Raw genomic sequence first — 16,443 nt, 5'->3', positions numbered from 1 at the left:
TGGTATCTGAATGAAAGTCGGTAAGCAATCAATCTAGTGCTGTCCTCGGCAGACCAGGAAATGTAATAAACTTTGGAGCCTCATCATTGGAAAGATTGACAACTTAACGGTCTGAAAAACTATTCAAAGAGTGACTTTTAAGCCCCACTGGTTCGCTTTATTTTCAACGGACATTTCCTCCCTCGTCAGCAGCTTCATTACCTGCTAAGTCTGGAAGGGTAGTAAAATCACTCACAACAATCAATCTTTTCTTATGATACTGATACGATGCAAACGGTGACACCCCCGGATAATGTGTCTGTGCATTTGTGTCTGTCTTCCCTTAGATGTGAGGAATCGAATCTCTATTGAAATCTGGAATCACAAGGTATCCTTTCTTTAAAAACACATGAACGGGCGCCCTGAATGAATAAGAAATCGCTGCTATAACAGAGAGTTGCCCCAGATCATACAATGTGGTTCTCTACTTTCGGCTGGCTGGCAGATCAGCGTATTTATACGAAAGAGTAGACAAAGGTTCTGACAGGGGTAACTACTACCAAGAAGCGAACTCAGAGAGATGAAGAGAGAGAAGTTAGCCGCAACCGATCATCGGAGGAAGCAGGCTTACAAGAAACTGATGGGACGATCGGAAGAAGAGAGTGATAACAGGTTTCTAGTTGACAACCTTCCGCATTTCTTATTGGGATAGATTTCATACATTCCGATTTCCTTTACCCTCCCATGAGGAAAAGCTGGTGTGATTAAGGTTATCTAAAGAAAAGCTCATAGTGTTATGCCTTGTAGCTTATTCCACTCTCTATAGTAGTTCCCTTCGATTCAACGCAGTGAAGACAGTTTCAATCGGGTCGATGGACCCTTGGTTGTTTTTGTGATAAGTCGCTATTATCAAATAAATAGTCATTTCTTGCTCGATTCGAGAGGTGATTTCATTCCACAGTGACAATTCATGTTGAACGCGTCCTCCGGCATTTACGATTCTTCCTACAGAGGGCACTACTGGCAAAGAATAACCTTTCCACCCGGCGAGAAAAAGAGACAGAGGTTTGCACTTGGTCCTCTTGGTTAGGATGTAGAGGGGATCTATCAACAATCCCGTCGTCTTCTTCCAGCTTTTTCCTCTGAATTTGATATACTTCAAAAACGAATCACTCTTTTCAGTATGAATGGCTCACTCTCCCATTCTTTCCGGCTAGGGCAGCAGCTAGACCCATATCTTTTGATGGCGAGCATCGATCGAGATCCTTCGGTGAAAGCTAGAACCAACTCTGCGAGGAAAGCGGAAGCAAACAGTTATGATGTGGTTGATAGTGTTTTTAGGGATAACCTAAGTCGGCGTTACCCGACATAGTCAACGGGGTACCTGCATTCTTTAACAATTCCGGACATAGGAACAATGAGCTGTCTCCACGGCTTCTCTTCCAAACCAATATCGCAATGGATCTATCTTCAGCTTATTCTCTCAATCAATGAATGCGGGTCATCGTGGAGAATCAGGGGAAGTGTAGACTATAAGTAGCCAATTTGCAATTCATTTCCTTGGCAATGACGAGTGATGGTATCTCGAAGCCATTCATCTTATCTCTGCAGCAGGAGATTCTTCACCGGACAAAAGATAAGGAAAAGACAAAGAAATCCCATGGGTAGTTTTTGGAAAAACAAATTCTGACTTCTCTTCTGATCTTCTTGGCTATGCGGAGGAGTCAGTAGAAACTGAACTCTATAACTCTTTTATTTAAGCTGAGTCGACCAATCCATGTGGAACCATAGGAAGCCGAAAGAAAGATAGAATGAATAGAATACAGCTCAACATTTGAAGGGAAATATACTTGAAATATACAATAACAAATCTACAGTCATTCTATCTGTTCAAGCCCAAGTCAAAATCTATCTCTGATAAAGCATTCAATCTTTCATCTTTATATTCATTATCTGCAAGTTTCGAGTCCTTCTTTGACTTTCTCCTTCCGGCACTTTTTAGTCATAGTAAAGATGTGCTGTAAGGATCAAGAGTGTACCTTATTTGTTTTAAATTCTGCTTCGCTTTCATCAGCCTTATTATGGGTTTGCCTGAGGGCAGCCTTATATTCGATATACTCCCCTCCCTTTAATATTATTCTATTTAATGCAAGAGTAAGGATAGACGTCTTATTCTTCAGTGTTGAGATAGAATGACTGTAGACCCTCTTCTCTCTTTTAGTTAGCCTTACTTATTCCAATTCCTAATCTATACCATAAAGCAAAGCCCTTTTTGCGCAAGGTTCTCTCCTACGTATACAATTCTCACTGATGGGAGTAATATGCCAGTAACTATAGAAGACTTTATTATTATTCTAAATAGGCGGCAATAGGTCCATCGAGATAAAGTATGACTAATAAGTAGTAATATAGCTAGTTGCTATACATAGACTTGAAGTCAGGGCTTACTCATCCTAATCTTCTCTTTACTACTTAGTTAAGTTTAGTTAAGTTATAGGATCAGAACGAGATTTTCTTTGATTGCCGTTATAGGAAGTGAGCAAGCAAGCTAGACACGAAAACTCAGGATAGACGCGCTGCTCTTCTAGCTTTGGTTGGAAATAGAAAAGCAAGTTATAGGGCCCATGCTGCATTCCCTCAAATAGCAGTCTTTTTTTTATGTCTAAAGAAAAGTTGCCTATTAATAAGCAGTCTTCCCTCTTTCATAAGGCTCTAACTTGCGTAAGGAATCAAGGAGCTACAGGAGTATACCGCCGAGTACTTACTATCTTGGATAGCTTTTTGCCTTGCAAAGAGCATAGATTCAACTTCAATATATGTAGCTAACTCTCTATTGCTTTATTGCAATCCGCTCCGCGCCACTTACTCGGGACTATATAGTTCTGTCTATAGCTAGTGCTTACTTTTCATAAGGTATAGTTACTGGTCAGATTCTAAGTCACATATAGTTGTAGTGCCTAATCCAAGGCAAGGGGATAAGTGCTTGCATAGGTTAGGTTGAGATAAACTCTATATTTCCAGTCTTTAACGCATCCATTCCTTGGGCTTAAGCATTGTTGAGCTTGACTTGTTCTAGCATAAGCCATCTAGTAGGCCTGTTTAGCATTCTAAGCAGCCGCCTTCCTATACGCATAAAGTGGAGTTATATTAGTACCTCACACCACAATATAAGTCTTATTCTAAGTAGGATCACCCACATTTATTTACTAAGATTTGCTTTATGAAAGTAAATGACACCAGGATAAAGACCTTCTTTTTACCCATAACCTTTCTCTGCAGCATTGGAACCAAGATCGGGCTTGGCATAGTTACGAGGTTCCCGTTCTATTTAACTAACACTAACTGAAGCTAACCGGAAGCTTTCTTCTCATGCGACTCTTGGATCGAAAAGAGGCTGCTGGACTGGACCACGGCTGAAACTGCCAGGCACGGACTAAAAGCTTTTATCAGGGATTCCCGAGTCAAACGACTACCATACATAGCATAGAGCTGGAAGCTGCACTAGTGTACAGAGAAGACTGGATGTGAACACGGGCGGACATTGGCTATGTATGGGGCACTCACTAATCACTATTAGCAGGAAACAACTAGCAGAAAGAAAGATGAACGCACTTTCACTCCTTGCTCTTCAGCACGTACTCACACGAGGGACTCTCAAATCTCTATTTCAGACCATAATCTTTCGATCCCTTTACCGAAGTGATTGATAGCAGGGCTCAAAAATCATAGGGCTTCTTCTATTTTTAGTGTGAACTCACTTCTATTCTATATCAAGATAGGGGCTTCAGTACTTGGCTGACCGCCCGGTGGAAGACCTGGTTCTACCACACAAGGGCAGCTTTCGTAGTCCAGGATTATTTTCCTCATATGTAATTTCACCTCAATGTGGAAATGTCCGATCTTATTCCAAAATAGAAGGTCTTCATGAAGGTCTGTCTTGTTTCAGGAATATAGGTACCGAAGTTCAATAGCGGTAGGTACCAAGGAGAAGACGAGTCAGGGCCGATTGACAAGACTAGCTAGGCTGACCTTCCAGCCATACTCCATCCAATATCGAACGGAAGTGCTAAAGGTTTCATGTGATGCTGACCTCAATGAACCAGACCTCGAGAATTCGTTCATCCCTTCGCTCCGAGGATTGGTCGAGTACTTGGCCACATGCATGAGTAGGCCTGTTGCCGGGATGTCCCATTAAAAAGGCAGGTCCCATATTTTAAATACAAAAATAAGATCAGATAGCGCTCAAGAGGTTTTTCTCCATACGAGAAATCCTTCACTCGCAGGGAATTCAAATAGATGTGTGGAAGATCATCAAAGAAAGGAAAAAGACTGAATTCGATCCATCTCCTCCCTTTTCTTTAAACCAAGAGCTACTCCTCCCTTTTCTTTTTTTATGTAATTTCAATACGATTTCGTTTGTGTTCATGTTTTCAATTTAGAACCCCACGGAAGTGAATAGAAAAAAGCAAAATACCCCTGTGATACGCCTTCCTTTACCTATTTCTAGATTGATTGATGTTCAATGGAGGGAAACTTGCCATTCCTTCTTTCCTTTGAAATTGTACATTTTTTTGATTATGAACTAATTGTATCCTTTTTGTTCCCATCGAGCTTTCTTGCCTAGTGACTAAGGATTTTCACACTTGTTGTGTCTATAAAAGATTTTCTCATAAAACACTAACAGAAGTGTTAGAGGGATTCACTTTCGATAAGAATCCAAAAGCAAGTTCCCTATACTACCTTCTTTCCCTCCTCTGTTTCTGTCTTTAAGAGGCAGTGCATCCGGCAGGAATCGAACCTACTTTTTGACCCATTTTGCCTTTCTAGGTTGGTGGGCGCTTTCACCATTCAGCCATGGATGCTTTAGCGAGTGAACTAGGTTTTTATTTGAGAGCGAACTAGGTTTTTAGTGGTATTCCTTCTCGAGCTTCTATTTCTTCCGTTAAGGGAGATTCGGGAAAAGATGGAATAGGAAGACGTGTTTCCAGAACGAACAAGATACGGGTAGAGAAGGGGAAGTTAGCAAAGTTAGACAAGATTGGAATGGGCATAGGAACATGTATTGATGTACCAGATCGGCTAATGCTCCCAGGTTGATGCGATGTATTCCACCAGTTGACTGGAGACTTTATTATTGGTATATCGATCGGTCCAGCACGGATTGAAATAGGAGCCGGTTCGACAGGAAGCTTTTGAAAACGCAGTGCACCCAGGTAAATAAGGAACAAGATGAATACAGAAGTTAAACGAGCATCCCACACCCGAAAGGTACCCCACATAGGCCTTCCCCGAAACCCCCCAGTCACTAACGTAAACAAAGTAGAAAAAGCACCAATTTCTGTACCGGTTCCGGAAGAGCGAAGAAAAAGGGGATGTTTTGTTAATGGGAACAAGGAACTGTTTATAGCTGTCGCGATATAAATAACTATACTCATCCGAGCCGCAGGAACATGTACATACGAAATACGAGAATTTCCACCTTGTTGAAGATCTGGTGGTGCTACCCGAAGACTTAAATGAATAGCCATCGCTGTTAAGAACAACCGAGATCCAATGAGAATTTGCGCGTAGCTTTTTGTCTTTGACATAAAAAAATAAGGTTGTAATAACGAAACTGACATTTTATTTTCCTTGCCTTGCAAGTGGAACAAGAAAGACTATATAGTTATTTTGATTCTATAAACAATCAAAGGATTTCGCATGCTTTCCATGGAATGACGGAATTCCCCTTGCTTAGTTTTCGCTCCGCTCGTGCGTGGCACTCCTTGCTTGCGGAGCGGCATATCGGAAAAAGAAGGATTGACTTTCTATACGGGCCCGTCCCCTCTTACCCCTAACTAACAATTATGCTGCTCTCGCCTTTTTGTAATCTTATCTTTCAAAAATGCACTACTAATTTTTACGGCCTCCTTAGTCACCCTATCCACTCTCGTCCTGTTTTCGGGTTCCCTTTCAGGGGATGAGGATATTTCGATGATTTCTCCCTCCGTAGGTGGAAAACGCGTGGGTGAGTAGAGTCTGTGCTTTGCTTTTGGGGGCACCGGCAAGAAGCTTCTCGGCCACCCTACTCTGACTTGATTAGCTACTAGTAACTAGGATCGTTCAAACAGTCAGTCAGCAATGCGTACTTCTTTCCTAGTTGAGTGGATCTGCGTAGCAGAGCCCAATCTTCTACCACAAGCTCTGACCTGACTTGTTGTACTTGATTCACCCACGTAAATAGACAACTTGGATAATAAAAGTCATCCCATAAAAGAGAAGTGAGTCCGCATGTCGGCAAATGATTTGGAATTGAAACTGGCTACAGAGGAAACCGAAGCCCTAACTCCCCATTCTTTCTATCTTACATCGCCATCGAGCCCTGGCTGTAGAGTCACTGGTTTCTAATCGCAATGGATTTAAGTTTTCTTTGGCTTTTCCATTCGCTTCGTTCAACCCTGATCTGGATAGATAGCTCGGCTTCTATTAGCTGAGAATGGTTTTGTCAAGGAAAGGTTTCGCTATACAACAACAATGAACTCACTTCTGATCAAATTGGATTGGATGAATCGGTAATCTTTCTCTGTCTTGTGAGAGAGAGTCACTTGCTGTATTGAGAGCGGGCGGGTGACATGCATTAAGCGAAATCAGTTGTTATGTTTTTGATCTTATTTGCGCGAGAAGACCCTTGACTGAGGAGACGTGTTTGGCTTGGATGATGCCGCTATGCTCCTATTCACTTTCAGAGACCGCTCTGAGTTTGCCGGTTTTGCGGCAACCCTTTCACTAAGAACATTTTAGCCATTAACGAAATGCCACTATTCCACAATGCTTCTTTGATTTATGTGTAGAAGCGGTAGTAGTGAAGAAAATGGAGGGAGAAGAAAGAAAGCGATGTGACACGAGAATAGATCACATCCGACAGCCAGCCATGCCATTAGATAGATCCGCTCTGAGTCTTCTGCAGGATGAGATCCGCTTGGTCTTGTGATAGGGGCTTGAGGAGGAAGAAGAGGGGATTTCTGAAAAAAAAGAATGAATCTCCTTATTTATAGGGAACAGGACGTGTGACTTCCTCAAACGAAACGAATGTGGCTTTCGTGATAAGGCAAATCCTTCGTTCGGTACAATCAACATATTGAATCTACGCTCGCTCGGCTCGGTGCTGAATGAACTCCTTCATTGATTCCGGGCTGCTCGTAGGGGGACTGTGAAAGCAAGCGTAGGAGATCAAAATGTGAGTCGAGTCCGATGGGTAAAAAGGGGAAGCAGGAAAGGGTTCTGATGTGAATTCTTCTGGTTTGTATATCTATCTCAGCCCTTGCTTGAAAACCTCAAAATTGACTTGCATCTTCCCTTATCACACTACACTTTCTCTTCCTTATTCCATTTCACTGAGCTAAGCAACACTTTTTCACGTATTCACCCGAGATATTATAGAAATTGGTCATATTGATCTGTCGTCTTGTTCTCGATAGGAACTTGCTGCTGTCTTGGTTGGTTTGAGAGCAGGCACTGTCTATATATCCAAAACCGGAGGAGAGTTTGGGTTTGGATCACAGACGATCGGAGATTTTGGATTGAGATGGATGGTTGTGCTTGAAGTTACGAGTCGGGTAATGCTAAGTTGAATCGGCTGATCCGTTTCATCCTCTTTCGGCAAAGGAAGTTGGACTTTAGTTAGCTAAAAAAAAAGTACCAGCAGCCTGTCTGTGCCCTTTGAGTCTATAGCCGCCAAATCTAAAGATTCCTTAAGTTGTCGTACGGCTTCTTTTTCTTCTTTTGTCAATGATCGGTGACAATGAATGCTACGAATGTTCGCTTCCACTAATGTCGTATAAGAATTGTGAGGTGCCCATAGCTTCCCGGAAAGAAGAAGAGTCATTGTCGTTTCCTGACCGATATGAATGCACATATTGACCCTCGCCTCGGGAAATACCACCAGTAGAGTCTGCAGAAGGTGTCGTTCAGGAGAGATGCTGGGCTCTAGATATGCGAGTGAGATACCCGCCCTCGGTCATGACCTGGGTTGAAGAAGGAATCTATGTTCTTGGAAGCAAAGAAAGAACTCCGGTATTCCGACCTTATCTTTTTGCTCAAAGAACGAATCAAACCCCTTGTCGAAGCCCTTTATGATATATAACCCTGGATCGAGTCAGATTTGGGGCGGCTGAACCCACTTAAGCTGAAGCCTTAGTAGATGTCGACGGAAAGGTGAGAAGAGCTGATCGAACCTACCAAGCAACGGTTAGTTGTGCGGTGTACATACAGGCTGGTTTCGCCATTAGCGATGAATTGGATTTATTAGTAAGGGAATGAATGAAGCGGACCGGAAAGAAGATGGATTTTGGAATAGAAAGAATTCCTCTTCTAGGTTTCTGCTTCAAGTAGTAAGCAAAGGATCCTACCTGCTAATGGTTGAAGACCTTGGCGGCCTCTAGTTCTTCTATCTAGTTTTTTAGCCTAGCGCGAACGAATAAGCTTAAACAAATGGTTTCTTTGGCAACGGTTTTTTCTAGTTGATTTGTCCTTATATATATTAGCCGTAGTGTAGTTTAATAAACTGCTCATAGCTCTTATCATTCCTTTATCCATGCATAGACTGGGAATATATTAGCTCTTAGCTCTGGCACTTTCTTCTTCTTTATTTGCCGTTGCATTCAATAGCCTATTTGAAGTTAACAAAAGCTTTATTAGCTAGCTCTATGAAATACGTATATCTTCTTGGCTATCTAGGCTATCTCTACAGGCTTTTTCAACCTATAAGCAGACCTTTGTATACACCCTTGTAACTGAACTAGCTATTCACAAAGAAAGGTCTATACCGTACATATACCAACTACGCACCCCTTGTATACTTCTTTTTCCTTCTCCCGTGCTTCAAGTTCTGCCCCGGCTCACTCCTCTTTCCAGCAATCTATGTGGGAAGCACTCGTTCAAAGTAAGTTGAGATTCAAAGCGTTCCCGTAAGCTAGTAAGTCAATCAAAGCTATAACTCTATTTGTTAGTTTCAGGAAACTGGTACATATTTCAAATAATAATAATAATATATATATTATTATTTGGTATTTACCAATTTTAGACTAAGCATAAATTCATTTGGAAAGAAAAGGGAAATCCCCTGAAATAAAGGATTTTGACTACGTTACCCTCAAAAAGAAGAGGAAGACAAACTAGCCAAGAGACAGAAAAAGGTAGAGACCAACCACCGAAACAAGGGAGTAAGGGCTAGGGGGATATGGGCCAAGAAAGGTCCGATGTATCGGTCAGCTATACCTAATCCTTCACTCAAAAACGCATCACACCCTTTGTAGGTTCAAGCCGAAGTCAAGCATGATCACCTACTGCAAACTCCAAATATCGTGGTCGGCGTACCTGGTCCTGAACTGCTTTTAATCTAGAATAAGTGGAATCTTCTCGGCACTCTCCTTCATCTTCTGTGGCCCCGTCGGTCGGTACGTGCCAACCCCAACAAATCGGGGTACGACAAAGGTTCCCGTAGAGTGCTTCGAAAGGTGCCATTCCGATGCTAGAGTGATAGCAGTTGTTGTAAGCAAACTCGGCTAATGTATCTCTATGCCTATTTAGTAGGCCTGCTCATTGATGCTCTTCGGGCCGATTGTATGGGATGTGTTCTGGTGTACAGTGGGAGATGCAAGGATATCGATTGAAGTTTGATTTGTTGGCCATGGAGTTGGGAGCATATGATGTAGTCCTAGGAGTAGACTGGATGAGGAAATTCCCTATTATTTCAATAAGTCTTTCCGTTGGTTGTAACTAATCACGTACCCGCTGCTGCGGAATTCCTTTTACCTAACCAGGATTGCAGTAAAGATAAACAACGTTGGGCCTGCCTGCTTGTTCAGCACCACCCATTCCCATGGGAATATATGGGTTTTTCGGTCCAGTGGGAGGAGCATTTTCCTTTGAAGGTAATTTTCCCAACCAATAAGTATTGGGCTCCCAAGTAAACAAAGCGAAGGATCAAGTAACCAACATGTTGCGGAGCAGCCAAGTAAACCCAGAAATGACTCAAGTAATCCAAGGGCAGAGCAACGTAATCCAACGGAGGGGCTACGTGATCCAACAGAAGAGCTACGTAAACAAGGAACACATGAACCTGCTAAGGATCCACTCCACCTGCCAAGTGGACCAATCACAAGAGCTCGGGCCGAGAAATTCAATGAAGTAATCCATATGCTGATTCAGCAAGCCAAGCATTGGAGTTGGTATTCCAAGTTTCTTGAATAACCTAGCTGTCTGAAACTCGCCAATGGGATTCTGTGTAATCCTCCGGTCTACATGGTGTAGGTAAAGGGCAAAAAAAAGTCGCTAATTAGTGGCACTGAAGTATGCACCCGGCGTGTAAACTTCTTCTTTTTATTTACCAATGTCGCTATCCGACTGATCATCCTTTGAGACCACGGAGAACATCAGAGAGAAAGATACGTCACCTAAAAAAAATTGACACCCTGACTTATATGAGTCGGCTAGAAACTCAAGGCCTGGCCTTTTGTGGGAGAATGCTGAGTCCTTCCCAAAATCGCCTGGATCAACGAAAGATCTGGATAACGCTAGGTTGTGATACTGATGTCTGATTTTACTCATATACATCCGATAGTGAAGGCCGTGAAGTTTGAACAGCCTCACTTAACCCTGGTTCGGTAACCTTTCTAGCGCCCAGGTATCCATGACCTGTAGATAGAGGCCCACTTTCCATTGGATACTCCGAATAAAAGAAGAAGTAGTTACCTAATCATGGGTCTATACGTAAGATCTCCTTGCGTAGAGGTTAAGGCCAGACGGATTACTGAAATGTAGTTTGACTAACGTTTCCTCATCGACTGCGAGAGTTTGTGGTGTGTGTTCTCGGACCAAAGAAACCAAACAAGCATACCTTTCCTTTAATGGAGTATCTTGGGTATGGTACTCCCTCTTTATCAGCTCGATGTTCAATCAGCATTCCTTCACGGGGATCTTGACCGGATGTAAGTCAAGATTGCTATTATCTTTTTAAAGAACATAAACTTCAAAGCTTCTAGTCTGTCCCAACTCTTTCGAGCCGCTCTCCCAGTCAACGTTCAAAGGCATCACCATACCATAGAACTTTTGAGCTTGAGAAATGCTTTTCTGGCTTCTTCTCCACACCTTTCTTTAACAACTCAGTTAAAGGCCTGCTGATAGCTCCATACCCCGAAACCTCCTGTAATAACCCCTGCAACCCTCGGAGTTCTCTGACATTGGCTGGTTCTGGCCAAGCTGTCATGCCCTCTACCTTGTTTGTATCAGTAGATACCCCAATTTCATAAATAATGTATTTCCTTTATGAAATTTGGCTCACCCACAAAAAGTTTGTTCTGCCGGAACACTTCCTCTAGCAACTTGAGATGCTCCACCATGGTAGAACTGTACACTAGAATGTCATCGAAAAAGACCAATACCCCTTTCCAACATATCTCTTTAAAAACACTATTCATGAGTTGTTGAAAGGTTGCCGGGGCATCACCTTGAATTCAAAAAGCCGGTCCTTCAGGCTGTTTTGTAGATATCCTCTTCCTTTCATTCTTATTTGGTGATAACCAGCCCTCAAATCTATCTTAGTTCACACCTCATCCAAAAGTGCCGGTCTTCTATGATAGGAATGGGGTATTTGGAAAACATAGTTGCTGCATTTAGTTTTCGATAGTCGAAACACATTCTCCAGGTTCCATCTTTCTTCAACACCAGAGCTGCTTTGGGGCTTGTACTGGGCCTGATTACAGCATTTTGCAACAGCTCCTCTACTATCCTTTCAATCTCTGTTTTCTGGGTGATAGCATTTCGTCGGAATACAAATGGTGGCCCACGTTTAGAAAACTTTTTTAGGGTATTCTATTTCAACAGAATAGATCAAACTTTTTATATATTCTATTTCATCTATATAAACTAAACGGCCCACTCAACTTTCTTAATTCATCCAGGAAGTCCTTCCAGGTTTTGGAGGTTACACGGTTTAAGGCCCGGATCGCATAGTTGACTTGATCGCGCCTTTTCCCATATAAAATAAGATCTGCTGCCCGGGAGATGTCTTCATCATCATCCAGGCTAATTCCCCGGCTATTTAGAAGCTCCCTGGCTTTAGATTCCAATATATTGTCCCTTTCTTTCGCTGTCTCTATTCTATTGGTGGACGGTCGTAACTCTAATATAGGGCTTTTAAGCATAAAAATCAGCTGCAATCTAGTTTTTTCACAAAGGCTGGTTGAGGCTCAGACTCAACCATCTGTGCTTTGCAGATGATCTTTTTTTTTCAGCGGTGGTGATCTGAATTCTATCCAAGAGCTTACTAGTATCATGACTCATTTTAACAGAGTGTCTGGGCTTTCAGTTAATGCCAAAAAAGTAAGATCTTCTTCAGTGGTATTTCCTTTTCTTTGAAACAAACTATTTTTGAGTGTGTCTTTAATGAAGGGATTTTACCAGTGAAATACTTATACCCTCCATTCATTTCCTTTTCTTTCCAGGCTAGCTCCCTCTGTAGCCGGTGGTTGATGTAGATGAGTATGGGAAGACAATGGTAGTTTCATTCTAGGTCCCACTAATTGTTGAATAGTTGGTTTGAGTTTTTTTTTTGGATCCATGCAAGCCATTTCCAGTTGAAGTCATAAGGTACCATCCTGTTCCAGCCAGGAAGACAGCTCTATCTCACAAGTTAGCTGGATCTTTTATTTAAGCCAAAGGCTAGAAAACCTATTTCAAATGAGTTTGGGCTCCGTTAAGTTATCCTCATTTCCTGAGATAAGCGCAGTTCAACAAAACTAAAAGCTAGATATATCGTTGTAAAGTAGAGCTAGACTGCATGATTGGATTGTATAGAAGGATAAGAAGGATTTTAAAATTCCTTCTTTTTTTCTTAAAACGAAAGAAGAAAGAGAGTGGGATGGGATGAAAGTAAACGCAAAGAGCTGATTCGATCAAAGAACCTCGCAGCTTTAGTGCAACAAGCCGATCGAAAGCACTCATCTTTAAGAAAAATGAATGGACGTATCGAAGATGCGATTATGTATCATAAATACATGCAAACACAAGATCTATGTTTCTAGAATGCACACCAAATGCATTCTAGAAACAAGGTATAACAGTCGACTTTCCTATCAGGATTTTACAACCTGAATACCAAGGGACCACTATTAGAAGAGAGCATAATAAGTAAATGCCGACGCCATCTTTGACTTTTTGGATGGTCGGCGGCGCCATAAACTCGATAACCAGCACCGCGGAGTCAAGAAATTCAACTAAATAGAATCCTAAAACAATCTTATTCGAGCACACACGGGACCCACAGCAATGAAATTCACACAAGCGGCAATCATCCGAGCAGAGAATGGAGAAGGGAAATATACTTGAAATTGTTTTTTTCCGAATGAGAAAGCCTTTGGCAAACTCCTTGCAAATCTGTTTTTGCCGGGCACAATAGACATATCTGCTCAGTCACAACATAAGGAACCCCCAATGTTCCTCAAAGCCTACCCGGCCTGACAGCTTTAGTTGAATGATCTGATCCCGAAGCAAGCTTTCTACTTAAATTGCTATGACTGGCCAACTAATGATAGGACTACCTATCTTGATGCTTTGAATCTGTATTCAGAGCTTTTTTCCAACTACCGGGACTACTAATTTCAAGTACAAAGCTCTCCTATGAATATGCTACTGCTCTTACTTTCTACCTGAATCCGAGCATTGAAGCAAGCTCTTTATCGCGCCATAACCGAGTCTCTCCTTGCAGCTCTGACCAATCCACCCGTCATTGCAAATAACTGCTCCTTACTCTTTGATTGTATGTCCATTTTTGCTTGATGTCTGGCTCACCGGATCTGGTACATGAAAAAGCCATTCCTTTTCGCTTTCCTTCAACCACTCAGTATACTTTTTGACTGGAAGAGTCAAGCGAAAGCAATTAGTTTAGAAGGAAGAGGAAGACCTAGGGGGCTTACGTCCTCATTTCACTCTTTTTGCTCCTGCGAGACACGACTCAACTACTTTTTACAATTGACAGGGTAGCCCGGAGGTCAGATGAAGGGTCTTCCCCATAAAGATAGATTAGTACTTGGAAGGTTCAGATGAAGGAAGGGCTGAAACAAGGCAAAAACTATTCAATGGGGTAAATAAATATGAGCAATCCGTGAGAATAGCAAACCCCTATCTCTTAAAAAGAAGAAGATAGATAGGTCCACGAGTTGAGACAGAGAAGTTCTAACTAATCAAGTAGGAGTTTACCCACGAGAGTCAGAGGCTGCATCATCAAAGGGGTATAGAAATAATTCAGAAGCACTATGGCCTGAAGCGAAGGGCAGGAACGAACGGAATCAATGTGTTCCAATTTATCCGGAGTAAGGACAGCAGCTGAGAAGGGACAAAAAAATAGCGTAGACAAAAGGTAGGACCAGATCATGCGAAGAGCTCTTCGCCCTATTGATTAGGAATCTCGATCAGAAACCACCAGGCCATGTCTCCCGATAAAAGATGATCCCCACAATGGATGTCAGGCCTTGGCTTTATAAAATCTGATTGGATCCGCACTAGAGGATAAGAATACAGATAGGCTGACTAAGAAGATCTTCAAATTGTCTTACCTGAAAAGATGAGTTATTCAAAGGAATACCTGAAGAATAGAATAGAATAGAATAAACACATGGCACAGCTGGGTGCTAGAATAGTAGTTGATAGAAGTTCTAGTCACTTAAAAAAAAATAACCACTGCTTAACTTAATTAGATCGATGAAGATAAGCAAGCGGGTTCGGGCAGTTAGTCCTATTTGAAGGTAAGAAGTTCGGGTAGTAAGGGCTAGGTTTATATAGGGGCTATATTTTTGATAAACATATGGTCTTGCTCATTTCTCATCAAGGAATGGAGATTGGGTTGGTGTTTGGAAGGGGGATTCAGTAAACTGACCTTGGCCAGCAAGCAGAAAAAGGACTGACGTCTTGGGGCGCGCTAGCGCGCGTACTCTTCTTCTGCGAGACTCCATCCAAATCCACCACTTACTTGTTGGTTGGTGTTCCATTCTGTTATCTTAGACTATGCTGCCTTCTTCAATTCCATTCTTCGTCTCCCTAGTCGAAGTCTTCTTGCTGGCCCAACCCAACATGCATTTTAGAGTGCCGTGCCAGGGCGATAGGCGCTCCGCCAGTCACGCATGATCGCCAGAGCCTTTCTTGGCTATGTAAATATAGGGCCGGAATAAGTGCAAGATCCTCAACAAAATGGATTAAGGTGGGCTTCGGATTTTTCATAATTTTTTTCTATCTTTTCATCAAGTTCTTGTTTGATCTGCCGCTATTATCACAATATCCCTCCTTTTAGGGTTAATGCTATCAATGGTGAATCGATCATTCGCTATCCTTTTTTTTAGAAGAGCTTTTTTGAATGGAAGAAAAGTAGTGAAACCCGCGATGGCTACTGAATAACCTCCTTTGATTTTTTTTATAATAAACCCTTTGACCTTTTTCTTCGTTCGCCAAATCTTCTTCAGTTCTATCCAAGCTCGGTTTTGTCTGAATCTTTGTGGAAGAAGAAGCGGTTCGCCAGCCGCTACATCCAGGGATCCCACAAAATCATTAAACCTGGCGGCTGCTCGCTCTTTGATCAGTGATTCACCGGCCACTAGATCGATGAAGAATCTCTCAAAAATCCGCTTTTTGATCAGTGATTCACCAGCCACTACATTCTTGGATCCCACCTTATTCTCAAACCTGGTGGCTCGCTTGATTGGCAGTCCTGTAAGCTCATCTTGCATACAAATTTTGGGGGTACCAGGGCCTGCATCCACCAAGAACATTTCTTCCCTTAAGCGTAAGCGTAAAACTGAAGATTGTGAGGCGTTTCCACTACATAATAAGAAACTAGAATTAGATCTTGGAAATGATCGACTCCAATAGATGCTCATCATAAGCTTTTTTTTCCTCCTATTCCTATTGATCAGAAGTATCCAGCAGCGCCACGCCAGAGTGACTTCCGAAGCGCTACGGACGGGACGAAATCCGGCAGCCAGTTGCTGGCTCTGAATAACCAGCCCAGCAAGAAGCTAAATTCTTCCATAACATAACATAACGGGGCGGGGTTGCGCGCGAGCCGAGTGACGTAGGTGCACAAGAGTACTTCGCGCCACAACCATCTCTTTTTTATAGGTTCTACGGACCGATGCCTCCTGCTTCATCTGGTAAAAAAGAGTCATAGATATGCCTGTAATTAGAAGGAAGAACCGCCATAAAAATCTTCCTCGTGTATCGTCTGTAGCGGAACTATGAACGGGAGCTAGCAATCCGGACCGTATTGAAAAGGTTCCTAAGACACAGCATGGAAGAGTCAAAATATTCAGAAGCGAGGTCCAAGAATGAAGAAGGGGTAGAATTACTGAATGAATACGAGCTGTGGCTAATACCCGAGTCATAAAAGACGCATTTTCTACGGGATCCCGAAACCACCAGCCACCCCGACCTAATTCA

At 42.4% G+C, this 16,443-nt stretch overlaps 1 protein-coding gene across 1 annotated transcript; it reads right to left on the bottom strand.

Moving 5' to 3' along the window:
- Positions 1–4,359: 4,359 nt before the first annotated feature.
- Positions 4,360–12,529, bottom strand: LOC123104775 (putative cytochrome c biosynthesis ccmC-like mitochondrial protein). Its single transcript, XM_044526658.1, has one exon. The coding sequence runs from the start codon at positions 5,598–5,600 to the stop codon at positions 4,878–4,880; it is 723 nt and encodes a 240-aa protein (XP_044382593.1). The 5' UTR covers positions 5,601–12,529; the 3' UTR covers positions 4,360–4,877.
- Positions 12,530–16,443: the final 3,914 nt, after the last annotated feature.

Source organism: Triticum aestivum, chromosome 5A (assembly GCF_018294505.1).
Source record: "Triticum aestivum cultivar Chinese Spring chromosome 5A, IWGSC CS RefSeq v2.1, whole genome shotgun sequence".
Classification (NCBI taxonomy): domain Eukaryota; kingdom Viridiplantae; phylum Streptophyta; class Magnoliopsida; order Poales; family Poaceae; genus Triticum; species Triticum aestivum.
Note: the sequence above shows the minus strand (reverse complement) of the source record. Positions and strands in the feature narration are given on the sequence as shown.